At 45.8% G+C, this 26,735-nt stretch overlaps 1 protein-coding gene across 1 annotated transcript in view; it reads right to left on the bottom strand.

Annotated features, from left to right (window-relative positions):
• Nucleotides 1-26,735, bottom strand: part of IGF2BP1 (insulin like growth factor 2 mRNA binding protein 1) — a 109,971-nt gene that overhangs the window by 14,284 nt on the left and 68,952 nt on the right. Inside the window, exons 3-6 of the mRNA XM_060256220.1 lie at nt 8,409-8,457; nt 6,513-6,564; nt 4,264-4,327; nt 661-942 (exon numbers count right to left, since the gene is read on the bottom strand). Coding sequence (XP_060112203.1) covers nt 661-942; nt 4,264-4,327; nt 6,513-6,564; nt 8,409-8,457 — 447 coding nt within the window. The remainder of the gene's footprint in view (nt 1-660; nt 943-4,263; nt 4,328-6,512; nt 6,565-8,408; nt 8,458-26,735) is intronic.

Consider the following 26,735-nt stretch of genomic DNA (forward strand, 5'->3'; position numbering starts at 1 on the left):
TAAGGTGATTTCCCAACTATCTGCCAGCTGCCCAACTGTGGGAGAAAACTGTGCCCCTCAATCCCCATCTAGGGCTCTTTAAAATGACACACCAAGCTGGACACGCCAGCTCTCACACTCTTACAAGAGTCCTCCTTGGTGGGAGTTCAGTCACCATTTCTGTTTGACAGTTGCCAGGGCAATCAAATGGTGGCTGAATTCTAGTGAGATGAAGTATACTTGCAAGCGTTCAAGAAGACCTACAGGCAAGCGTGGCTTGATGTTCTATTTATAATGAAGAAAGTGGTAACAAAAATGTAAGGAGGACCATCTCCTTTCGAGGTCGGGGGAAGCAGCAGCAGAGAAGAGTGAGCGGGTGGTTTACAGGAAGAAAAAGCTTTTAAAACCCCCTACTAATAAAATAAATAAACCCTCTCTGTGCCTCTCTTTCACCCTTAATAATAGCCCAAATTTGCTTCGGGGGGGGGGGGGGCGGGAAATCACACTGTAGGGCTACCTTTGGATCTGTTCTCTGCCTGCAGCCACTAATCCTGGAACTGCTCATCCCAAACTGTGAAGACCTTCCAAGCCAGAGCCAGGTGTTCACTGTGTTCATAGGCTGCTAGCCCACTCTTAGTGGTAGATTAATATGATAGTACAGCTAAACAGCTGTGGCCTTACTTGGACTGTGTCTGCTTGGTTATATTGCGAATGGTGGCGCCCTCTTTGCCAATGATGGCTCCCACATACTGGGTGGGAACCAGAAGTCGGAGGGGGATGTCGACTGGCTGCTGTTTCACAGGCGCTCCAGAAGCCACAGGGGAACCCTGCCTCGGGGCCCCCCGTGTGCCAAAGCCTCCCCGGCGCCCGTTCTCCGCGCCTTGCACCGTCTGTTCATCGGGGATGTAGGAGACCTTCAGGGCATGGTTTTCTAGCTGGTGTCCATTAAGTTTCATGATGGCTCTGAAGGACAGGCAGAGAAAAAAATGGTGGTGGGGAGAAAGAGTCACAACACACAAATCGCTTAGTTGCATCTCACATATTACATCCATGAGTTAGTTTACCAACTATGGACAGTTCAGGATGGTTCACAGTCTAAAATGTATTTACTTCACTTATACACATTTGTTCTTTCCAACGGAGATCCAAAATGGCTGACTGTTTTCTCCTGTGAAGTAGGTAAGGCTAAGGATGGCACAAATGCACCTAGAACCAAGCCGCACGTTAAAGAAAACCAGATGAAAATCTATCAAATAATCCCAGATCCTTGAAATTGGAGATACAGCTATCAAGAGCCTCACTGGGTTACCTCACTGGGAAATTGGAGATACAGCTATCAAGAGCCTCACTGGCTTACGCAGAGGACGACAACAGGTACGCCTGATTGCCAGCACACATCATACAACTGCTTAAAGGTCAGTCATCACAGTGCTTCAGTTCACATTAAAAAGAATGAACTACTCACTAGGGTTTTTTTAGCTTGACCCCACATAAATGTTTCACTCAAAGTAATGGTTCTGTGGACTTTTCAGGTGGGACCCCCTTTGAACCCAGTTTTAAACATACTGCTGTTTTCAAGACCTACTTGCAAAGTAGCCCCATCCCAGTTTCTCCCTGTCCAGCATGAACAGCAAGAATCTCTTATCAACTAGTTCATAATTTATTTTTAATGTTTGGCATTTATAAATAAACAGCATTACTAAGCAACAGGTTGCATTTCATGGCCATTTTACACCCCAAGTAGAAGCAAAACTAACAACCAAATGTTCTGTATAACTGTATTTATCTGACTCCACTTTATTCCTGTTCATTTATCCCCTGCCCTTTCCCGCAATCGGGACTCCAAAGCAGCTTACTTTGTTCTCCTCTCCTCTACATTATCCTCACATCAGTCCTGTGAAATAGATTAGGCTGAGAATATGTGACTGGCCAGCAAGTTCAGGGGTCTCCCAGATTCTAGTCTAGGGATGGCAAAACTTGCTTAAAATAAGAGCTACATAGAATAAATGTAAGATGTCGGAGAGCCGAGGAAGGAAGGAAGGAAGGAAGGAAGGAAGGAAGGAAGGAAGGAAGGAAGGAAGGAAGGAAGGAAGGAAGGAAGGAAGGAAGGAAGGAAGGAAGGAAGGAAGGAAGGAAGGAAGGAAGGAAGGAAGGAAGGAAGGAAGGAAGGAAGGAAAATAGATGGGGAGGGAGGAGGGAGAAAGAGGTAAAAAAAAAGAAAGCAACGTTAACTTTAAATGCATTCTCTTGGCTTGGAGAAGTGATTTAAAGAGATAAATGCCTTCTCCAAGTTGGCCAATGGGGAGGTGGGGGCTTCGAGAGCCACACAATATGTGTGACATGTGGCACCCAAGCCGCAGTATGGCCATCCGTGCCCTAGCTTGACTCTCATAGTGCTGGCTCTCTGCTTAGCCAATCCATCTTGACATCACTGCTGGATGTGATATGACTGGATTGCAGTTCCCAAAAGCTGCCTATAGATGGAGATGCTGGCATGAGCAAGACCCTATCATGGGACAATCTCATCCCAGCATCCCATATAAGCAGCCACCTGTAACACCCATAACTTGAATACTAATCTTGATACTGTTGCCCTCTCCATTACACCTACATATTGTGTTATGGTTGGAGGCAAAAAAGACCCATACATGCCCCGGAGGTCACTTTGTTCAGCCTCCCAGGATCTTCTGACAGTCCCGGGCCCAAGAGATGCCCGTCTTGCCTCTACCAGGGCCAGGACCTCTTCAGTCCTGGTCCCGACCTGGTGGAATCAGCTCCCTATGGAGATCCAGGCTGTACCTGGCTTGTTAGCCTTTCGTAGGGCCTGTAAAACGGAGCTGTTCCTGCCAAGTTTTTGGATGAGGCAGCGGGCATCTATTAGATCGGTTGGCCTCCCCTACTGTACTGCACTCCTATATGGCTGTACTACTCTTCTGTGCTATTCTGTAGTACCTATTCTGTGATGTCATCCTGCTGGACCATCTTATTGTACTTTACTAAATTTTGTAACTGGTTTTTATTATGATTGTAATTTTATTGTGATTTTATTACTATTTGTGTTGTACTCCACTCTGAGCCCCTAAATGGGGGAATGGGCAGAATATAAAATAATAATAATAACAACAACAATAATACTTAGGCATGGTTGGTTAAGATCAGGGTTTAGCAGACACACAGATTACAAGGGGTAACCCCTGATAGTTCTTTGTTTAACGTGAGAATCTGAACTGGCAAAAGCCAGTTAAGAACAAAGCTTAACATTTCTAGTTTTACACACAAGCATGGCATATGGAAGGCTTCATTGCCCTAAGTACCTGCATCAAATTTCTAGGTACCCGAATAACCTGGATTTTCTACCTGGGGCCAGTTCCACAGTTTGGCAGGAAGATGGAACCGCTCGCCCTCACTGTGGCACATGCAAAATACAATGCTCCTAGTCAGGGCTTTTTTTGACTAGGAGCACACAGGACCACAGTTCCGGCTGGCCTGGTGTCGAGGATGTAGCCTGAAATGCAAATTAGTTCCTGTTGGGCTTTCCCTACAAAAAGCCCTGCACAAAACAATGGTGACATCAGGGGTGTGGCCTAATATGCAAATGAGTTCCTGCTGGGCCTTTTCTTTGGTTCCTTTTTTTTTTTAAGCTCAGCTTCTAGTGTCTACTTGAAGTTCTATTTCTCCAGTTTGGTGTAGTCGTTAAGTGTGCAGACACTTATCTGGGAGAACTGGGCTTATTCTCCATTCCTCCACTTGCAGCTGCTGGAATGACCTTGGGTCAGCCATAGCTCTCGAAGAGGTTGTCCTTGAGAGGGCAGCTTCTGTGAGAGCTCTCTCAGCCCCACCCACCTCTCAGGGTGTCTGTTGTGGGGGAAGGAGATAAAGGAGATAGTAAGCTGCTCTGAGACTCTGATTTAGAGTAAAGGGCAGGACATAAATCTACGGTCTTCTTCTTCTTCCCTGACTTGGCATGTGGAGGTGGAATCAACAGACTCAGCTTCCTCAGGGTGGGCTGTGGATCTTCCACCCTACTGGGGAGGTTCTTTGCTGTGGATCTTCCACAGATCCTTGCTGTGGATCTTCTACCCTACTGGGGAGGTTCTCTTGGTACCACTGACCAGTCTTGCTCTCATCCCAACCTACATTGCAGGGCTGTTGTTGTAAGGACCAAGTGGAAGCAGGGAGAACAGTGTAGAAAGTCATTTTGGTTTCTCTGGGGAGGAATAAAACAGGCCACACACACACATCAGAACAAATTACGGCACACAATTGTAAGCTCTGTTAACTTACTGTCTGGTTTGCTCTCGGTTGGCGTACGTGACATTGACAACTGCTGTCTCGCTATCTGTATTCACTAACACAAAGAAAAAAGAAATCTGATTTAATTCAAATGGAGATTACTGGCTGGAAGTATTTATTATGACTATTTTTTAATGGACATTTGGCACTTTTCCTCCCACACAGGCTCTTGATACAGCTTACAAACCAGAAGGTTTCCTAACACAATAAAAGCAAAAATTATTCAAAACTCACTCCACGGCTATAAAATGACCTCAATAACAACCAACAGCCTAAATCCCAAATGAAATTCTCAATACAGCACTTTAAAACATCAGTGACCCAACAGCAACTTTAAAAATCTTATAAAATATTTAAAACCAACATGCTAATTAAGACAGCAATAAAACGGTATGGTATTAAAAATAAACCCGTAATAATAATAATAATATTCATATTATCAAACCAGCAAAAAAAACCCCCTTAAAAATAGAATTAACAGCTCAACCCAAGCTTGGAGGGAAAAACCAGGAGTGAATGGATAAAGTCTCTTAGGACTCCCAGCAAGATCAGATAAGAAGTCCCCGGAAGGGGAAAGGGCAATCCAACAGAACTGGAGCTCTGCAGTCGCATAACTTCCTGTCTCTCTCACTGAGAAAAAAGTAGTGTGTATTGGGGGTGGGGACCAAGAGAGTCACTATATTCAGCTGCTACAACAAAATCCTTGGGAGTTTACTCATGATTAGCACAAGTGTGCTGCCAGGCTCATGTGCTCCCCTCATGCATGGAACACAACTGAAATCTTTCTGGCTTGGAAAGACTAAACTCCAAATTTGCCATTAGGTTCAATTGCAGGTGCCCATACATGTGTCCTGGTGCTCTCCAGTCCCCCTGAAACTGAGATTCTGAAATAGGATTAAGCCAAGGTTTAGAATCTCAGTTTGTGAGAAGGAAACAACTTCCAATTTGCCCCCAGTGTCTGTATTTGGTTACTCACCTGGCATCCAACTTGATGGGTTTCTGTTGTCAGGGGAAGATGTTCCAAATGCTTCAATCATGGTTTATTATTTTGCGGGTTTAGCTGTGGTTTTACCATTCTCCTTGGTGGGTTTATTTGTTTGCTGAGAGCTGATTTGCTCTGCTTATGTTAACTTTGGCCCTTTTGTCAGTAAGCTTTGTATATGGGTTGGGGGGGGGGGCTGTTTGCGAGAGAGCTTCAACTGCTTTAGTGTTATGGTATTGTTTTGCTTCTGATGAGATCTTAATATCTATTTTCTTTGAAATACATCAACTTGTATCCAACCATCTGTGTGCTTAACAGAATGGGGCTCTACCTCTTCCCTCTCTAGCCCCGCCCCCCCCAAACCCCTGTAAATTTTGTTTCAAGAGGATGGTCAGCAGACCCTCAGGAACACTTTATGGGGCAAAATGTAATGGAAGCAAGAAACGGGAGAAATTACCTCCCACTATACTGCAACACAGCCTGCACCCCGGTGCTCAACATGGGCGCGACGCAGGCCAGCTCATCTGAAAGACTATGTATGTTAGGCTTGCCAACTGTGGGGGAGGGGTGTTACATATGTGAAGGCATGCCTGAACATGCTGGGTGTTGTGTCCTGAGCTTGAGGCGCAGCACAATAGACTGAGAGGATCCAAAGATATGCATCCTGATTGGCTGCATAACTCAAATTGGCCAATCGGGAGGCAGTATTAGAGGATCCTAGGATCTGCCAATAAGTATACATATTCTAACAAAGGATTCAAAAAGGGTACAATCACAGGATGCTTTCTGCTTCGTGGGGGCTGGGTTTCCCCTGCCCCAACTGCACATATTGCCGTATGTTCTGAGTACTTGGTTGTATGTTTGTAGTCACTTAATAAAGATGCTGAATCACTATGAACTCACCACCCCATAAAAAGTCTGCCGTGAAAACGTGATGTGACGTCACCCCAGAGTCGGAAACGACTCTACCTTTATATTACAACTGTCTTTCTGAAGATGAAGCTCCCAAAACCTCTTTGCTGGGGGGTGGGATATAATTCAGTAGTCCGTATGGAAGAGGAGAAGGTATGGTGGAAGAGGAAGGATATGCGTCAGCTCAACAACTGCTCCAGATTGTGCCCCTTACAAATGGAAGTATCTTCCGGCATCTGAATGCAGCCAGTGATAAAGCCCCTGTTAGGATTCAGTGGTCCAGCTCCTATATCTTGCTCCAAGACCCATTCCTATATGTTTTCTGAACATTCCCAAAGAATCTTACCTTGTTCACAGTTTTCCACGGTACCATATTGAGCTAGCAAACCATCCAGAACCTAACCAAAGGTGAAAATGGGGAGAAATTGTGTTACCCTGAATATTCTTGCCAGACAGAATTATAAACCGAAGTCATCACAACACTTTCTCCTAAGGGGTCTCCTTGTTGAATGGTTATTATTTTGCTTCTGCTCCCTTTCAAATGTTCAGAGTAGGAAAACACAGACTCAAATATCATTCAAATAGAAACAAAAAAAACCCCACCACAGCTTATGCCCTGTTACAGCAATTGTGGTGCAAGCAAAAGTTTGCACTGCAATGACATTATTGGTGGTCTACTGTGGTCAAAACGGGAAAAGCCACTTGGATTAAAAAGTCCCACTGAAACCTTAATAGCAACATTGTGTGGGGACAATACTATATTGGCACTGGATCTTTTGCCATGTTTCCCAAGGTCTTCCCCTCCTTCTCTATCCCCTGGCATTAAAAGGAAGTTCAAGAATAATAACATAAAAACGTAAAAAGAACGTTGCTGGATTGGACTAATGGCCCAATAGCTAGAGGCACAGACAGCTTTAGAAGGGGATTAGACAGGCTCACGAAGGATAGGTCTATCAGTGGCAACTAGGCAGGGTGACTAAAGAGAATGTGGAGACTGAAGGGAACCTCCTCATTCAGAAGCAGTCAACCTCTGAACACCAGTGCCAGGAGGCAACATCAGGGGAAGGCCTTGGGCTCTATGCCTTGCTGTTGGTCCTCCAGAATCCTGGTGGGCTACTGTGTGAGACAGGATGCCGGATTAGATGGATCACTGGTCTGATCCAGCAGGGCACTATCTTGTCCAGAAGCCTGTCTCACCAGTTCTTACAAAAGGCCAACAAAGCACAGAGGCTGAAAGCCTTCCCTCCAGTGTTGTCTCCTAGTTTCAGCTATTTTGTGCTTCTGATTATGGAGGTTCCCTCAAGACACCATGGCTAGTAGCCACAGATGGACCCATCCTCCGTGAATTTATCTAATCTCCTTTTAAGGACTTGCTGAGTTTACACAAGAATTCACATACACTGAAGCCTTGACTACTCACAAGGGCACCTAAGATGCCGTAGGGTAAAGGAGGACAACAGGTTTCCCCTGAACACTGAGAAAGTGCAGAGATGCTGAAATAAAACAATGCCCCATATTTACATCACAATAGATAAACGGTACTTGCAGGCAGATAGCTGCATACTCTCTTTGCGGAGATCAACTTGGGCAGCTTAGACTAACCACCAACAACTAACTCTTGGATTAGGGATTTGGGGGAGGGGGAGAGAATTAATTGTCTCTCTCCACATACAGACACTTGGGGGGGGGCACACCCTGCTTTTAAGAACAGTCAGGGCCGGCCCTAGAATGTCTGGCACCCTAGGCAAGGCTTAACTCCTGAGAATAGGAGACATCTTGGTTACTACCAGACCTCCAGTCAGATGCTCTGTTCAGAGCAGACATCATTAGCCTTCAAACTCCACAACCTGCTCTAAAAGCTGCCTATTCTGCCCTCATCCCAGCTCAGAAAACCTCTTCCCCTGGGTCCTTGCATCAGCCTTCTTCTTGGTGGTTGAAAACACAGGGAAAAGGTGGCAATGCTGAAGGCCTGTTCACCCCAGGAAATTCCCCAGCAGGCATGGCAATGCTAAGCCCCTATGAAGCAATTTTCTATTAAGATATTCCACGAAGAGAACAGTTTTCTGAAGAGTGCCACCAGATGCACAGTCAAAGGAGGACATATAGAGGAACAAAGGATCTCTCCACCCTTGCTCTGCTCGTTCTTGACCTGCACATATCACGGATTGCTTCACATATAAGTGTAGGTTACGAAGATGCAGACACACTTTTAGACCACCTACTTTTCAGTCTCTTCACTTACCTCCCATCGTAGCTGAGGGGGGATGTTTCGTATCTGAATCTTGCGGCTTCTAAAATAAAGAGGGGGGGGGGGAGTTTAGATTTCTGTCCCGCCTTTGTTTGGAGCTATTTCAGAGAAGTATAACTAAGTGCCAGAGAAAGTGTGTCAGTGGATAAGGACCTAGGCTGAGTCCTTGGCATCTCCAATGAGCACTTCACTCTGAAGCCCATACAGCCAAGCTCCTAGAAATGTAACATCCTTGTAAATTTTTAAGTAATGGATTTTTTTTTTTAGTAATGGGGGGATTCCCCCCTCCCTTTTCCCAGGGAGAGCCCAGACATTTCAGAGAAAATTGACATGTAAGTAATACTGAATTTCCTATCAAACAATCCTATTGAGAAAACATCCTGGGGTTGGGGGGGCAGAGTGTTTTTTTTTTCCGAAGACATTTTTTCAAAAGGAAAGTGATTACACAAAAGGCTCTTTCTACAATGGAAAGCTCCTCTCTCTGGACTGGCACTGCACTTAACTAAGCAGGATGATAAGATAAAAGCCAACACCCACACATCTGGTGTATAAGTCCTCTGCCACTCTGAGAAAGTGGTTGTGATGGTCTGCCCCCCCCCCCTCACCAAAGAAAAACCTCTATGGACTCAACTGGTTCCTAAAAAATTATCTGGAAGTTCACCTTGTGGACAAAAAAAGCTCACACCTATTCCAAATCTAAAACTGTGGCAGTGTCCAAACCTGATACATCAGATAAACTGTCTAGTCCAGGGGTGGCCAAACTGTGGCTCTTTCACACATATTGTGTAACTCCCAAAGCCTCCACCATCCTGTCAGCTGGCTTGGAGAAGGCACTTCTTTCTTTAAATCACTCCTCCAAGTCATGCCAGCAGTCGGCTTGGAGATTACATTTAAAGTTGCTTTCTTTCCACCTCTCCTTCCCTCCCCCATCTATTTGCCTTTCTCCTTCTTGTCTTGTGGCTCTGAAACATCTGACATTCATGTCTTATGGCTCTCAAGCATCTGACATTAATTCTGTGCGCTCTTACATTAAGCAAGTTTGGACACCCCTGGTCTAGTCTAACTTGCTTGGGTAGATTAATTTCTAAGGGCCAAACTAGCCCTGTTGTTTTTAAATAGGTCTTGTTTTCCCAAAGTCAAACAGCAGCTGCAGGAAATGTGTTAATTTTTTTTGTCTTTTTTCCCTGAATTTAGCTCTTATTATCCAAACCCATGACGATGGCTCCCATTCATTTGCTGTAAACATTTTCCCTTGTCTGAAATAACTTGCATATCAAATACTGGACAATCTTTTAAAAAAACCAATTTCAGATAGTAACCATTATCACATCCTGTTACCTCATCCCTCTGGCACATCATAAACTCTGTAATCCTAAACAGAGTTCTACCCTTCATAAATCCATTAACTTAAAAGGCAGCCTTCAATCTTGAACAGGTTCTTCAACCCAGTCTTAAAATTATTCTGCAAGGTAGATTATTTGATATCTCTTTGCAAATGTTGGTCAGAGCACACACTGTAATGACACCAGTTTTTATCAGACATGGTTTTGTTATTCCCCCTCTCCCCCATGCCCACCCCCGGTCTCCTAGAAAACCACATCCTGGAATACCAAGGCATCATTCAAACTCCTCTCCTAATGCTTGAAGGATTCAGGATCTGGATCCTCGTCTCCTCCACAACCCTCCAGAGCTTTCTGAAAATCGCATCCGTCGGAAGGAGATGGGACGAGCAAAATTACACTCGGAGAGCGTCAGTGAGAATCTCAGGGGATCAATAAAGAGACAGAATCTCTATAAAGGGCCTAGGGGTTGTCTATAAAACATGCTCTCATTTTAATGGCTGAGAAAGATTGAAGCCTGGGGGTGGGGGTGGATAACAGCAATAGAAGATTATGAAAAAGGTTCAAAAGACAAGAGCTACTAACTGCTTTTCCCCCCCTCATCTCACTCTTCCAAAATCCTGCCTCCCAAAATAGAATCTTTGGGAATTTTCAATGCCAAAATTAACCTATCCTGCTATAGCAGCTGCCACACGCAACTACAGGTGGATCGTGGATACTGCCTCCGCCTTGCTGGACATTCCTAAATTCACCAAGCAGCTGTGATTTAGGGGTGATGAAATGTAAATACCGTAATAGATCCATGGCCATGTGGGGCACGACCCGCTGTGACTATTTCACGCATGCAAACCCATATTTTATCTCTTCTCGCCCATCACATCCTAGGCCTTCGGGATTTCTGCAGCCAGCCTATCTGCTCCTCCTCATCCCAAATTCTGCAAGGAAACACTAGCTCTGTTTTAAAGACCAGTTACATGCCGGGCTTAACTGGCATTGCAGAGGCTACCATTCCAAATCGTTTTCTCTTGGGCTCTTGGCACGATTCACCAGTGTAATCCTAAACAGAGTTGCACCCTTTTGAATCCACTAAAGTGAACAGGCTTGGAGAGGTGCAGTTCTGTTTAGGATTGCATTGTCAGTTCCTTTAGATGGGACTTACATTTGTAAAAAGGGAGGGGGTAGGGTTCAGAAAGTCAAAGTCAATCCTGCAGGATTGGGTTAGATAGTGTGGCAGCTATGGGATGACAGGGAGAGGGGGGGGAGGGCCCTGAGGCAATTGCCTTCTGGGCCGAGGAATATCCAGTCCCCCACTCTGGCTTCTCCTATAGGTTATTTATACCCAAACTTCCCACAATCAAATAAAAAGAGGGCACAAGCCTTAAATTAAAGATTGGTAGTGTGTCAGCTTTGTACTCCCTTAAAATTTCTTATTTGAAAATCTGCTAGACTGTGGCTGTATTTATATGTTAGGTAAATAGAGATCACATTGTTTTTCCTCCCCCCCCCCATCAACATTTTATTGAATTCATGAGGAACAAACAATAACATATAGAATAGTAATTAACATCCAATAATAATAAGCTTGTGGGTTACGCGTATAACTTAAGCACAATAATTCTTAATCCAATTTTCCTTTGAGCAATAATTAATTAGTATATTACAAAGTAAACACTAAAGAGACAATATGATATTTCAGTGTCATAAAGGTATATACATGTTTCAGCAATAATAGCTCATTGCAAACAACGAATGATTTAAAAACGGATTGGAGAATTCAGAGATGTGTTAGATTATTTTTACTTGACAGAAAATATACAAGTAGAAACAAACAACAAAGGTTTATTTAACAGAAAACAAAGTATTTAGTAAGGTAAATAGGATGTGTGGATAACTTAAAACACAAAGCAAGCTTAGCTCTCCAAGTTAATAACCTCTGAGGGGAGTTCTCATTTCCCTTTCTCTAGACAGGACTTTGTTCCATTTAAAACTTATGTATAAAATTGTGCAAAATTGTAATATTTGGCATGGAAGTGGCGATGCATGTAGGGTGCAGGAAATGTACCAGACACCACGCTGGCAAACCACGTGGAAGCCTGTGCAGCCTGCACCCCACGTTGCCCTATCAGGAACTGCCTCGTGTGTATGTACTTTGCACTTGCGCTGCACTGTGGCCAAAGGTTATCAATCATTACCTGAGCCAACGCCTAGAGTTTAAATAAAGCAGCGCTCCTGCCTCAGGAGGTCAGCTTTCACCCACGGTCGTCGTGTCTTGCTTCCCGACTCCCACAGCTGGTGACCCCGACGTGATCAGCTCCCGGCCTCTGCTCACCCGACCCTTCGGTCTCCACGGTGCACCTCCTTTCAGGTGAGTATGGGGGAAACGTTGTCTAAGGAACAAGTTGTGCATGCAGATGAACTAAGGAAATTATGTCAGTCGCAGCAGCCAGACAGATGCCCGTCAGGGAAAGAGATCCTTGAGCTCCTGCGGGAGATAGACTGCCAGTGTCCATGGTATCCACAATGTGGTTCCATGAAGCCCAGTGACTGGGGGAAAATCGGAGCGGAGTTGCGGCAGGAACCCCGCGCTCCTATGTCTCTGCTCATAACCTGGCAGCGGATTCATCATGCTATTTGCCAGTTCACTCCGGCTGATAACATCCTCTGTAAGCCCCCTGAGACGTCGGGTGAACCCCCTCCTTATCTCTACCCGGCCCTGGCCCCTTGGTCAGAGGCCTCAGCTCCCGCAGGAGCTCCCCAGACGGTTGTGTCTCCCAGTGAGCCGCTGGGCTCAGCCCTCCCGGTGCCCCAGTCCTCTCCCGCCATCCTTCTCAGTCCCTTAGAACGCTCTTTGGCTCGAGCCCGAGAGGCAGGGGAACTGGACTTGTCAGAGGATTGGGGTGGGGAATCCCCAGGGCTGTTCCCCATAACACGGGGACCAGATCCTAATCACCCTAACCGAGTTCAGGTGACCTGGACAGGGCTACCTTATTCTGTTCTGAGAGAGTTGAATAAATCTATTAAAGATTATGGGCTAAAATCCACTTTTGTGCAAGGCACCTTGGAGGGCATTGCGACTGGCTACGCCATGTTGCCTTATGACTGGAAAACTCTCGCCCGTATGATCCTGTCTCCTTCACAGTACGTTGTTTGGGATAGTGAATATCGGGCTGCCGCTGTTGCTGCTGGCACCGCACAAATTACAGCCGACCAGCTCTACGGCTCAGGGGCCTTCGCAGAGCTGGAAAATCAGCCTTGCTTTTACCCCTGCATGAGATGGGGGAACAGGGAGTGTTCATCATTCCTTCTTGTGAGGAAGCCCCTCCCCCGGGGGTGCCGCTCCTAGTGCAAGCATGGAGCCAACTCCCTTTTTCACTTCCGCCCGGGACTCCTGTCGTTCACGCGCTTCCCATAAGGGGGCGCGAGGGTGGTTTCTCTTCTTCTTCTGTTTTTCAGATCGCTCTGGTGAACCAAGAGATTCTTGCTTCCAAGCCTTTACGAACCTATTTGGTCAACGGAAAACCCTTTGAGGGCCTTCTGGACACCGGAGCTGACATTTCTGTTATTGATTCTGCTCAATGGCCGGCCGAATGGCCGTTAGATGATAGTCCAGCGGTGCATGGTGTTGGTGGGACCAGGGCCGCCCGTCAAAGTCAGCGGTCCCTCCCCGTCGCTTCCCCGCACACGGCAACTCTTTTGGGCTATATTCAGCCCGTTGTGGTCCCGCTGGGGTTAAATCTCTGGGGGAGGGATCTTCTCAATCAGCTAAAAGCAAGCCTGATTCTTGATGAGTAATGGCCAAGCCTTCCGCAGTGGCCCTTTCTTGGCTTTCTCAAGAACCCGTTTGGGTAGAAGAATGGCCGCTGCCCCGTGAAAAATTACAGGCTTTGCACTCCCTGGTCGAGGAGCAAGTGACCGCAGGCCACCTCACGACCTCTACCTCGCCTTTTAATTCTCCTGTTTTTGTTATTAAAAAGTAATCTGGGAAATGGCGCTTACTACATGATTTAAGAGCTATTAACGCCATCCAGTCTCATGATCTCCACCACCAAAACGCTCGCTCTCTGGCGAAAGCGTTTCATCTGCCCCTCAGGGAAGCCAAGGCGATAGTGCAGCAATGCCCCCTGTGCTCTGCCATTGCTTCCCACCCCTCCATGGGCGTAAATCCCAGGGGTACCGCTGCCAACGATCTCTGGCAGATGGATGTCACTCACTTTCCTGCCTTCGCCCCCTGGAAGTATCTTCACGTGTGCATAGATACCTATTCCGGCTACATTTTTGCCTCCCCCCAACGTGGGGAGACTGTTAAACAGGTGATTTCCCATTTTGTTCGCGCCATGGCTGTCATGGGCCGTCCCGCCACCCTGAAAACAGACAATGGACCTGCTTACTGCAGCTCCGCCTTTGCTGAGTTTTGTGCCCGCTGGGACGTCCGGCATCTCTTCGGTATTCCCTTTAATTCCACAGGTCAAGCTATTGTGGAGCGTGCCAACCGTACCTTGAAAACTGCCCTGGCTGTTCTTGAAAAACAGAAAGGGGGAGAACCCCCCTCCGCTGTCTCCTGTGAAATGCTCTTAGCACAAACCCTCTTTACTATTAATCACTTGAATTTATGTTTTTCTCAGCAGTCGTCGTATACGCGTGCTCAACGCCATTTTCAGCAAGAGACCCCCTTGGCCCGGCCATTGGTTTATTATCGCCGCGCGCCCGATCCTGCGTGGCTGGGGCCTGCTCCCTTGATAAAGTGGGGGTCCCGAGAAGTGGGGAACGGGGCGGGCGGCCGCTGCAAGTCTCACAGGCATTTTAACCTTAGGCGGCTATTCTAATATAGTAGCGCAGGAGAACCGCGCTTCCATCATTGGACTCACCTGCCGTCTAGAACAATCCATTAATGCAACCACCTCCATTATTCGTGATCTGCAGAATGAAATCTTCAGTCTGCACCAAATACAGTTGCAGCACCGGCTTGCCCTGGACTATCTGTTGGCACGCCAAGGAGGGTTTTGCAAGATTGTTGGGCCAGCAGCCTGTGAGGTACGGTTTCAAGACTTCAACCGGACCATCGAGGAAGAATTGAAGCACTTGCACAGCCTCGTTGCGAATAATGCACTCCGTCCTGATTGGGACCCTTTTGCTTGGCTAACCTCCCTGCTCCCAAACCTTACTTGGCTCCGACAATTGATTTGTGCTATAATTGTTATTGTTGTTTTTTTAATTATTACTGGTTGTTGTATTCAGTGCCTTCCTAATTTGCTGCAAATGTATACGCGTTCTAAGGAAACATGGCAACGGCGTGCATTGTATTATGCTTATTATCAGCTTAAAAACAAAAAGGGGGAGATGTAGGGTGCAGGAAATGTACCAGACACCACGCTGGCAAACCACGTGGAAGCCTGTGCAGCCTGCACCCCACGTTGCCCTATCAGGAACTGCCTCGTGTGTATGTACTTTGCACTTGCGCTGCACTGTGGCCAAAGGTTATCAATCATTACCTGAGCCAACGCCTAGAGTTTAAATAAAGCAGCGCTCCTGCCTCAGGAGGTCAGCTTTCACCCACGGTCGTCGTGTCTTGCTTCCCGACTCCCACAGATGCAAGCCCCAGCCATCAAGGAGCAGGTTACTGGCTCTTAAAGGTGCCATACTTGGTTACAGTAGTGAGTACTCTGGTGGAGTTGGGGTGGTTCAGGGATTTGTGAGGCTTGAGGGATCAGTTGGGGAGAGACCTCAGGCGCTGTAGTGGGCTCTGGTGCCAATGGTCCATGTCCCAGTCAGAAGGCAGGGAGGTATCCCAGGGTGAAGGAGCTGACTTAGACTTTTGGGGCATCTTAAGTAAATCAAAGCGGGCTCCTTGAGGTATCTCAACTGCCTCCTTCTGGGGTGGTGCAAGGTGCCCAGGCTCATCCTCATATAAGTCTTGGTTTCTTTGCCTGACAAGGAGTCCATGTTCTGGCCCGTGACATTATCTAAGGAGGGGTTGGGCTCTCCATTTCTGGATGTCTCAAAGATGCTTGAGCTTTGGCTTTTGTACACTGAGCAGGACATTGGGCTAGATGGCTCATAAACCTCTTCCAATGTTATGATTCTGTGACAGGCTGTTTAGTTATATGCCCAGTCCTAAGGAATAAGAAGTGCCCAAGACCAGTTGTCCGTCCAGTCCTGCATCCTCTTTCACATAATGGCCAACCAGTTGCCATGGAACACCAACAAATAGGGGATAGCGGCCAAAGCCCTCCCTTGTTATTCTAGCTCCGGTATTGAGAGGTTTACTGACTCTGAATATGGAAGTTCCACTTACTTACCCTGACTAGTAGCCATTGATAGATTTCTCCTTTATGAACCTGCCTAACCTCCTATTTAAAGCTAAAAGTCCCAACCCTCCTCCAGGGCTCGGAACCAATCCTTGTGATTTAGGCCTCATGGAAATTGCTTGACAGCCAATTGGAGCCCAAGGAACTTCACTGAATGAAGAAGGTGAGCCAGATGTTTTTTAAGAAGTCCAAGCCCCTGCACAATGCAGGAAATTCAGAAATACCTCCCCCTAAGTTCACAGAATCAGCACTGCTGTCAGATAGCAACCTAGCCTGTTTAAAAACCTCAAAAGATGGAGAGCCCACCAACTCCTGAGGAAGCCTGTTCCACTGAGGAACTGCTCTCTCAGGAAGGTATTCCTAATGTTTACAACATAAATATCTTCTGATTTAATTTCAACCTGTTGGCTCCTGTCCAACCTTCTGGGGCCGCAGAAAACAATTCTAAACCATCCTCTTATATGACAGCTCTTCAAGTACTTGAAGATGGTGATCATATCACCTCTCAGTCATCTCCTCTCCAAGCAAATCATACCCATTTCCTTCAGCCTTTCATCTTAGGATTTGGCCTCCAGACCTCTCACCATTTTCATTGCCCTCCTCTGGACATGTTCCAGCTTGTCTATACCCTTCTTAAACTGTGGCACTCAAAACAACACAATACTCTAACCAGAGCAGAGTAAAGTGATACCATCACTTCACATGATCTGGACACTGTACTTCTGTTGATACAGCCCAAAACTGCATTTGCCTTTTTAGCTACTGCATCACACTGCTGACTCATGTTCAGTGTATGGTCCACTTAGACCCTTAGATCCTTTTCATGCATATTACTGCCATGACAAGTCTCTCCCATCCTATAATGATGCATTTGATTTTTCCTACAAAAATGCCCAGTTTTCCAGCCTGTATCCTTTCTCTGTTTTCTACTGTATTTGCAATCCCTCCCAATTTAGCATCATCTGAAAATTTAATAAGCATTCCCTCTATTCCTTCATCCAAATAATTTATAAAGATGTTGAACAAAACAGGTTCCAGCACAGACCTTGAGGCACTCTACCTGTCACTCCTCTCCAAGAGGACGAGAAACCATCCACAAGCACTCTGGGTGCTATCTGTCAACCAGTTACAGATCAACCTAATAGTAACAGGATTTAAACCACATCTTACCAATTTGTCAACAAGAATATTATATGGAATCTTATCAAAAGTTTTACTGAAATCAAGATAAACGGTTGTCTACAGCATTCCCTTGATCCACCAAGGTAGTAATTTTCTCAAAAAAAGAGATGTTAGTCTGACATGACTTGTTCTTGCGCACCTCATGTTGGCTCTTTGTAATCACAGCCATCATTTCTAAATGTTCCAAGACTGACTGTTCCAGGTATAGATGTCAAACTGACAGGTCGGTAGTTACCACAGTGTTTTCTCACAAGTATTTCCACATAATGTACACTTAAATACATCTGGTGATTTAAAGTTCTCAGGTGCTAGTCAGTGCCAGTGGTCCCTCTAAGTTGAGTTAACATGAGCTAGCTCACAATTTTTTAGCCTCCAGCTCATGCATTTTTGTCCTAGCTCAGAAAAAATGGCCTCAGAGCAAACTAATTTATGCAGTGGCTTACAATTTTAATGTCAGTAGCTCTCAAAGTACAATTTTTGCACACACAAGTCTCCACAGCCTAGAGGGAGTATTGGTCAGTGGTATTTCGAGATCTTGGCCGATACCATCATATTGTTTCAAATGAACAGGTGCTCCAAATTCTTCCAGCCCACACCTGTGTTGGTATATGAATTCATATCTTTAGGTACAGGATATCCTGCCCTAAGGAAAGATGAACAATGTAATATAGAGCAGCAATGGTGGTGTAGTGATTAGAGTCCAAGACCAGAACGGGAGACAATCCAGGCTCAAATTCCTACTCTGTCATTTATTTACACTTTATCCTTCCCTTCTCCATAGGAGCTCATAATGGCATATGTTTCCTATATTTCACTCCATTTTATCCTCATAACAACCATGTGAAGCAGGTTGGACAGACAGCGAGTGATTAGAGCATGGTCACATGAAGCTGCCTTATACTGAATCAGACTCTTGGCCCAACAACGTCAGTACTGTCTACTGGCAGTGTTCTCCAGGATCTCAGGCAGGGGGGTTTCACATTACCTCCTGCCTGGTCTTTAGCTAGAGATGCTGGGGACTGAACCTGGGACCTCCTGCATGCTAAGAAGATGCTCTACCACTGAGCCACAGCACCTCACCTCACTGAGCTTCTACAGTGGAGTGGAAATTTGAACCTCCAAGACCTAACCAGTTTGCCACACTGGTCACAAAACTCTCTGGGAGACCCTGGGCCAGTCTTTCTCTCTCAGCCTAACCAACCTCACAGGGGCATGAGGCAGAGGATCCATGTAAACCTGAGAGGAAGAGCAGAATAAAAATGTGTTAGGTGCCTTACTGGCCATTTGGCAGCATTATAATTCAAAGCCATTTCTTCGGTCAACTGGATCAAAAGTCACTCCAGATTCTTAAGGACATCTGACTCCTTAAGAGACTCAGCGATAAAGCTGTCTGCCCCAAACTACTGCAGTCTTTCTGGATCTCTACCGTCCTGCAGAGGAGTTGATATGGCTGTGCCACTGTGATATAGTTGTTCAGGGATCAGACCATACCCTGCAGCCCATCACAGGTATAACTACACATCTTGCCCTATAATCATTCCCTAGCTGATTGGGGCAGACGTTCAGCAAGCAAAGACATTATCGGAAGCAGAAGACATTATCAGAGTGAACCAAAATGAAACACTGGTTTCAGATTAACAGTGAAATCCTAGACAAAGTTATACCCATCTAAATCCCCTCTGCTCTTCCATGCTGAGGATTAGGAAAGAATGTTTGCCAAAATCAGGGAACACTTCGAATGGAATGTATCACTCCTGGGTAGAATGCCAGACAATCTTTAATTCTTTTTTTTTTACAACACTTGAAAACAGAGAGTATTTTTTTTAGACGAAGATGATATTGGATTTATATCCCGTCCTCCACTCCGAATCTCAGAGTCTCAGAGCGGCTCACAATATCCTTTATCTTCCTCCCCCACAACAGACACCCTGTGAGGTGGGTGGGGCTGAGAGGACTCTCACAGAAGCTGCCCTTTCAAGAACAACTCCTACGAGAGCTATGGCTGACCCAAGGCCATTCCAGCCGCTGCAAGTGGAGGAGTGGGGAATCAAACCCAGTTTTCTCAGATAAGAGTCCACACACTTAACCACTACACCAAACTGGCTCTTTCTTATTATAATACCATGCAAAACTCAAAATGGCTTCTCCCCTTCCCAAAATCCAACCAGTTCAAAGCACATCAATATTGTTGAAAATCTGTTGTTTTGTTTGTTTAACCAACATATCATCTGTATTTATCTCAAGGGATGGACAGTTACCTATGATAAGAAGGAAAGATATTACTGCTCGTCTCTGAAAGGCATATTATACAAACCTGAGAGGGAAAAGCAAAAGTGAAATCCTGTCACCCTCCCCCCCTCCCCAAGAAGTTTAACCCAGCATATTTGCCTTAGCATGTGGCTGGAATAACATATTTTAATCTTTAGTTAAATATTTCAGTTGGTTAATCACACTGCTGAAATCGACACAGGTTTGCGGCCCACACAAGAAACGTGACTCTCTGAGAACAAGCAGCCAAAGAGTAAAGCTGAAGAGGAATAAGAGCTGTTGAGTAAAGAGGTTCCATTTCTCTGCTTAAAACTGCACCTTCCTTCTGGGGCTGGGATAGGAATTGGTTATAGACACATGTTTTCCTCTATCAGCTTAAATCCTTCTGACCCCCTTCCTATAGCACGGCATTCCTTGCATTCCAGACTCTTTAAACAATGGCTCCTCCATTCATTCAGGGACACGGAGCAGCATTCAAGCTACAGATTTCATTACAATTTCCACCCCCCACTTTAAAAAAAAAGAAGAGGAGGGGGGGGGAACCCTGTGAAAACCAGACAAAAATCTTTGTTCCCCATCGCTACCCCCACCCCTTCACCCCAACCAGAAACACATTTCTGGTTTCTTTTCCATTCTCCATTAAAAGACTTTCCCAGACTACATAATGCATCTATAACTTTTCCAGTTTTTTTCTGCCCGAAGACTAGTTTTTAAAAATCATTTCAGCACTCAAAGAATTTCTGATGCATCCACAAAAAATGGAAAAGCAAGAGGCAAAAAATTAACAATGCCCAGAGAAAATCTAGAGTGCATTTACATGGCAAAAATTCTCTGTTTCTCTGTCCTTTACACTGAAAATGACCCATCCATACACAGCACTTTTGTGTTCACTTTCCTCCTTCAGCCACCATTTTAACTGGATTTTCCCCTCCTCCATGAATGGCTTTTTTTCAGGTGTTTAAAAATCCTGTTGTACTAATGGCATTGTAACATAACCATCTAGTGCCATGATCTAATACTGAATTTTCATCTTACATTCAAAAGAAATCTCCAGCCCTTTTTGTTATGGAGTACGACAAAAAGGCCTAGAGACATTTTTTTAAAAATGAAAGCTGGAAGTTCAGAGGAACTAGTAGATCATGGCAGTAGGCAGTTTTCCCTCTAAGCTGACTTAGTGTGAGCTAGCTCACAGTTTTTTAGCCTCACACATTTTTGTCTTCGCTCAGGAAAAATGATCCCAGAACAAACTAATTTATGCAGTAGCTCTCAACTTTAATGCCAGTAGCTCGCCAATGAGAATTTTTGCTCACAAGACTCCACTGCTTAGAGGGAATATTGGCAGTAGGTCATTCTAGCAATATTGTACTATAGTGATCTGACAAGTTGCAGTTCCAAAAAAAGGAGGGAACAGCCTGGAAAAAAGGTCTGCAAAAGTAGTGCTTCCCGGGGGGGGGGGGGGGGGGACACAGGGAAATCCAGCAAGGAAAATAGCACTGATGCAGGCAGAGTCTTAGACCAGGGGTCCCCAATCACTGGGCCATGGACCAGTATCTGTCCGTAGCCTGTTAGAAACTGGGCCATGAGTTGTATAATCATTTCATTATATATTACAATGGAAGACGAAGAAGAAAACGACGACATTGGATTTATATCCTGCCCTCCACTTTGAATCTCAAAGCAGCTCACAATCTCCTTTACCTTCCTCCCCTACAACAGACACCCTATGAGGTGGGTGGGACTCAGAGAGCTCTCCCCAGAAGCTGCCCTTTCAAGGACACCTCTGTGAGTGCTATGGCTGACCCAAGGCCATTCCAGCAGCTGCAAGTGAAGGAGTGGGAAATAAAACCTGTTTCTCCCAAATAAGAGTATGCACACTTAACCACCACACCGAACTAATAGAAATAAAGTGCATAACTGAATCATCCCAAAACCACTGGGGCCCCCTGTCTTAGACAATGCACAACTTTCCATCCACGTGGTGTGTGCATCACACTTTGACTGAAATATTTCCCAAAAGGTTGCCTCATACCAGGTTTGGGAAAGACTGCAGCAAAGCAAGGGAAAACCTGGACAGAAGACAATTAGGAGACGTCATCATGCGGATGCTTCAGATAAGCCAGTTCTACTTTGGAAGCCTATCAACCTGGGGCAAAACCTCTGCAGGGAAGCAACCTTGCTCTAAAGCAGGGGTCCCCCATGTGGTGCCCATCGGCCTCCTCCAACACTTTTTTCTGGTGCCCAAGTGCTTTTAGGAAGTGGGTGGCTTCTGAATATTGGAAATTTGATTGGCTGTTCAGATTCTTTAAAATGTTGCTTTGGCAGCAGCTGCCACCGAAGCACGAGGATCTGCAGTGTGTTGCTGAAGTTAAGCTGTGGAAAATCATTTTGTGGCTGGCTTTGCCCCCCTGCAGCAGCCGACAGCAACTCATGTCTTACTTGAGTCGAGTGTTTGGCTCTTCCTTCAGCCTGCTATCGATTTATGCATTTACTTTAGCAGTAGAAAAGAGTAAAAGTCCAATAACACCTTAAAGACCAACAAAATTTGTAGTAGGGTACATATGAGCTTTTGTAAATTATGGCTCACTTCTTTGGATAAGCAGCGACTCACGAAACCTCCTACCCTGCCACAAATTTTGTTAAGGCATTACTGGACTCTTACTCTTCTCTGCTGCTAAAAGGTAAAGGTAGTCCCCTGTGCAAGCACCAGTCGTTTCCAACTCTGGGGTGACACCGCGTCATGTTTTCACGGTAGACTTTTTAGAGGGTGGCTTGCCATTGCCTTCCCCAGTCATCTACTCTTTACCCCTAAGCAAGCTGGGTACTCATTTTACCGACCTCGGAAGAGAGACTAATATGGCTACACATCTTGATGTATTTACTTTAGTGATAGCCCACTATCACAGCCCACAGCTCTCCACCCCCAAGGGAGAAGAGGTGCAACATAGGCACAACCCTAAGGAGGGCAACAGCCCAGTGGCAGGGCTGAGAAAAGAGCCAGGTGGGGCAGTAACAGCAAGAGTGGCACTATCAGAAGGGATAGTCTTGACTCTTTGCTAGGGTTGGCAATCCCCAGTTGGGGGCAGGGGATCCCCCAGTCTGGAGACCGCCCCCCCCCCCCAGCTTCAGGGTCGTCCAAAAGTGGGGGGGAGGGAAATGTTTGCTAGACACTCCATTACACTCTGTGAAGACCAATTCCCAAAGGGTATAATGGAGAATTGATCTGTGGGTATTTGGGGCTTGGGGGGGGCTGTTTTTTGAGGTAGAAGCACTACATTTTCAGCATACCTTCCAGTGCCTCTTCTCAAAACACCCCCCAAGTGTCAAAAAGATTGGACCAGGCGGTCCAATTCTATGAGTCCCAAAAAAAGATGCCCCTATCCTTCATTATTTCCAAATGGAGAGAAGGCATTTAAAAGGTGTGCAGTCTCTTTAAATGAGATTGCCAGAACTCCCTTTGGAGCTCAGTTGTGCTTGTCACCCCCTTGGCTCCTGGCACCACCCCTACAGTCCCCAGATATTTCTTGAACCCTACTCCTCGTAGAGCAGAGGGATTCTTGGGGGTAAAGGTCTCTTCTAGAGGAGAAGTAGAGAAATAGGAATTAGGAATGGCCAGGTGAAGGAGGATAAAGGCCCCAAGTGAAGGGACTAAATATTCTGAATAAAATCTCCCTGTAAGTGATGCGTGTGAGCACCTGCCCATTAACACAGAAGTCCCTGCTCAGCATCCCATTTTTTAAGATTACAGCAATTGGTGGGAATGTCCCAAAGTCGGGGTTTTTTGGAAGAGTATCCTGGGAAAAATAGAAGAAATAGTTGGTTTCTCTATACCATTCATACCAGAATCAATTTTGTTGATTTTTGGCCAGATTTAAATCTCTCTTCTCTTCAGGAGTTGTTAGGCTTAATGTTACTGGCAGGGAAAATTGTTTTAGCTAGTCTTTGGAAGACTACTACAGTTCCTTTGTTGAAGTCCTGGTTTAACAAAGTTTGGGATATCTTTATTCATGATAAATTAGCAATTAATATTGCACAACAAGATAATCCTAAATCAGGAAACTGGTTTCTGGAGAGATGGTTTGTCTTTCTTGAGCATGTTAATGGAAAGGACTCAAAAGCTTGTAAAATTCCATCCAAATACATGGATCTTATGATATATTGACAGTGTCTTGGAATGTTTGCTTGTACTTTTCTTTGTGGCACTACTATGTATTTATTTGCATATAGTACTGCTGCTTCCCCTTTTTTCTTTTCCCCTCTTATGTGTTTATGGTTGTTCTTTATTTTGTATTATATGAAAAATATTAATAAAAATTTAAATTATGAAAGAAGATTACAGAAGTTATATACTGCTCAGGATGTGAACTGCCCCACACAGTAGAGGGGAAAAAATTAGAGGGAACTTTGGTAAGGAAGCAGCTGAGAAGGGAGAGAGAGGGGCTGTGGATAGATTGTGGATTCACTCACACATAGTGCAAAGTTGACAGCTGAGATAATCTCAGGGCTGCCTCTAGAGATGGATAAGAACATCAGAAGAGCCCATCTAGTCCAGCATCCTGTCTCACACACAGTTCCTCTGGAGGGCCAACAACAGGACATAGAGACTGAAACTGTCAAGCATGCATATTTCTAAGTACAATGGTGGGTTCTTAGACAGAAAGGAGACCATTCTTATCCTTCCCTCCCTTTTCCCCAAACGCTGGGCAAATAGTAAATCCATCTAGTCAAGGATGTTGACGCTGCAGCCTGGCTGTAAGATGCCTCTCCTCCACATTCACACAGACAGTTCTTATCAGGTCTGGAAGAAGTGTGAGAAAAGGAGATGTTTTTAATAATCTACATTCTTTAGTAGTAAACTAGATGCTATGTACTAACCTTTGAACCCGTGACTCAAAATGCATCTGTATGTTATCCTTTGAACTAATCCTATGTAGTAACAGTATAATCATGTATACGTCATTACTTCCAAGAATTCTGTCCTTGGTAAAAGCTTCAGAGTTTCTACAATAAAGTAACGTTTTATTTTACAACAAAAGATTGATTATTGAGAAATATCGATGCTTGACATTTTGGAAGTAATCTCACTTGGGGACATAACCAAACTGGAAACTTTCTAACCACATGGCGGAGAGTGCACCAGATAACGGAGAAGCCCCCGACACTCCAGAATAACTGATTGGGGAAGACCAAAGACCCGGTACCGGCCCTAAGCAACCTCCGTAGCACATACTTAACGCACGGAGAGCAGCAGGGAGAGGGTCTCCACTACACATACAGCGGCTGTTCATCACCCCCAAAGTGTGGGTCCCCCGAAGATCAACTAGCTTGATGGACGAAGCACCCGCTTGGAGAGAGGCAATCCTGGAGTGGCCTTCCCTGCATTCGAAGATGGGAGAGGACAGTGACCAGGGCACCTCGGAGGCGAGTGGTTGGAATGATTGGGATGAGAGGGGAGGACCGTGCCCTGACCCAGACCCGGATGAGGAGTATCCGGACCCAGACCCTCGGGAATTCCTCCGAACTGTAAGATTCGAGATGGCAGAAATAGTGAAAGGGTTGAGAGACGAAATACAAATCAACGCTACTTTCATGGCCCAAGAGGTGAGGAGGCAGTTAGAACAAGCGCTGCAGCCACCGGGCCCAAGAGGGGGGCAGCCACCTCCACCCCCCTCCAGTATTACAACAACCCATACTACCACAGCCACCACCATTGCCACGAGACTATGGAAGAGGCCGTGAGCTAGATGCCACCTTTGATGGGGATCCTGAAGAGGTGGAGTACTTTTCTATCCAAGCCGATAGTTTTATGTACTATTGGGGAAACACCTTCCCAGATGAATTCAGCAGAGTGGATTATTTAGGCTCGAAACTGAAAGGAGCAGCCAAACGATGGTACGTGAGCCTGTATGAGACCAGAAGCCCCGAATTAGACAACGTGGTGGCGTTTTTACGAGCCCTGCTGACCCAGTATGAAGATCCACTACAGGAGACCCGAGCCCTTACCGTCCTGTGGAACCTACAACAAGGATCTAAGGCCATTCAAGAATACGCAGCCGAGTTTCGCACGAATGCAACCAAAGTGTGTGGGTGGAACGAGCAGATGAAGATAGAGCGGTTCCAAAGAGGCCTGAATGCGAATGTATTGGATCGAGCCCTCCAACAGGCTCACCCCACCACGTTGGTGGGGTGGGTGCAACTGGCTGGTGAAATAGAAACTAATATAAACCGAGTGGCTCTCCAGTGCCAACAGCAGCAAGGGGGAAAGGGGGGACATGAGTCTCGGCCGGGGGCAAAAGCAGAGGGACAGAAAGCAAACCGGGGGGTGGGGGGAGGAGTCACCAAACCGACTATCCCCAGACGTTGCTCTCGATGCTGCGACCTAAACCATCTGGCTGCCAATTGCCCCGAACAGCCTCAAGACCCCCCCTTACTCCGAAGACCAGAGCACCCAAAGCGAAAAAAGCAGAAGGGTGAGCAAAGGAATCGGGGAATGGCAGCTCAGTGACAGCAACCCCTTTGGAGGAGGAAATTATCATATTGGACGAGTTGGGAGAAGACACCTGGGAAGACAAGCCGGTGGGAAACGGGGACAGCCTGCACTGAGAGGTGCCGAGCAGCAGGTCGCGGAATTAACGGCACCATTGAGGGTGAGAATAACTGGGACTTTATTTTTCATCCCATTGACATTACTGAACCCTAAACTAAAACGGTTTATGCATGCCCGGGCCTTACTAGATTTGGGGTGCACTAGAAACATAATCACTTCCAAATTAGTGGACGCCCTGGGACTCACTACAAGCCCCCTACCACACCCCATACAATTCAAACAAATGGAGTGATGAGAGGGGAGCCCTGCATGGAACAAATTCATGAAGTGCCAATAGGCATAAATGACCATTGGGACACAGAATTTTTCGTAGTGGCCCCCTTCTCATCCTTTGACATTGTTTTAGGAGTAGGATGGCTAGTCAAACATGAACCAGACATAAAGTGGGGCGACCAGATGATAGACTTCAAAGATGGGCATTGTGGGGTCCATGGCCAGTCCCTTCCCTGATACCCTGAAACCCAAATAGTCCAATTCCGTCTTATGAATTTCACATTTGGATAGTTTGGCATACCCCACTGGGATAAGGGTTGGGGTCCAAAGCCGCCTCCAGTAAATGAGAAACTATGCCTCACCATAGAAGAGGTGAAATCAATCCCTAAGGAATATGGGGACTTAAAAC

This window comes from Heteronotia binoei, chromosome 15 (genome assembly GCF_032191835.1).
Source record: "Heteronotia binoei isolate CCM8104 ecotype False Entrance Well chromosome 15, APGP_CSIRO_Hbin_v1, whole genome shotgun sequence".
NCBI lineage: Eukaryota > Metazoa > Chordata > Lepidosauria > Squamata > Gekkonidae > Heteronotia > Heteronotia binoei.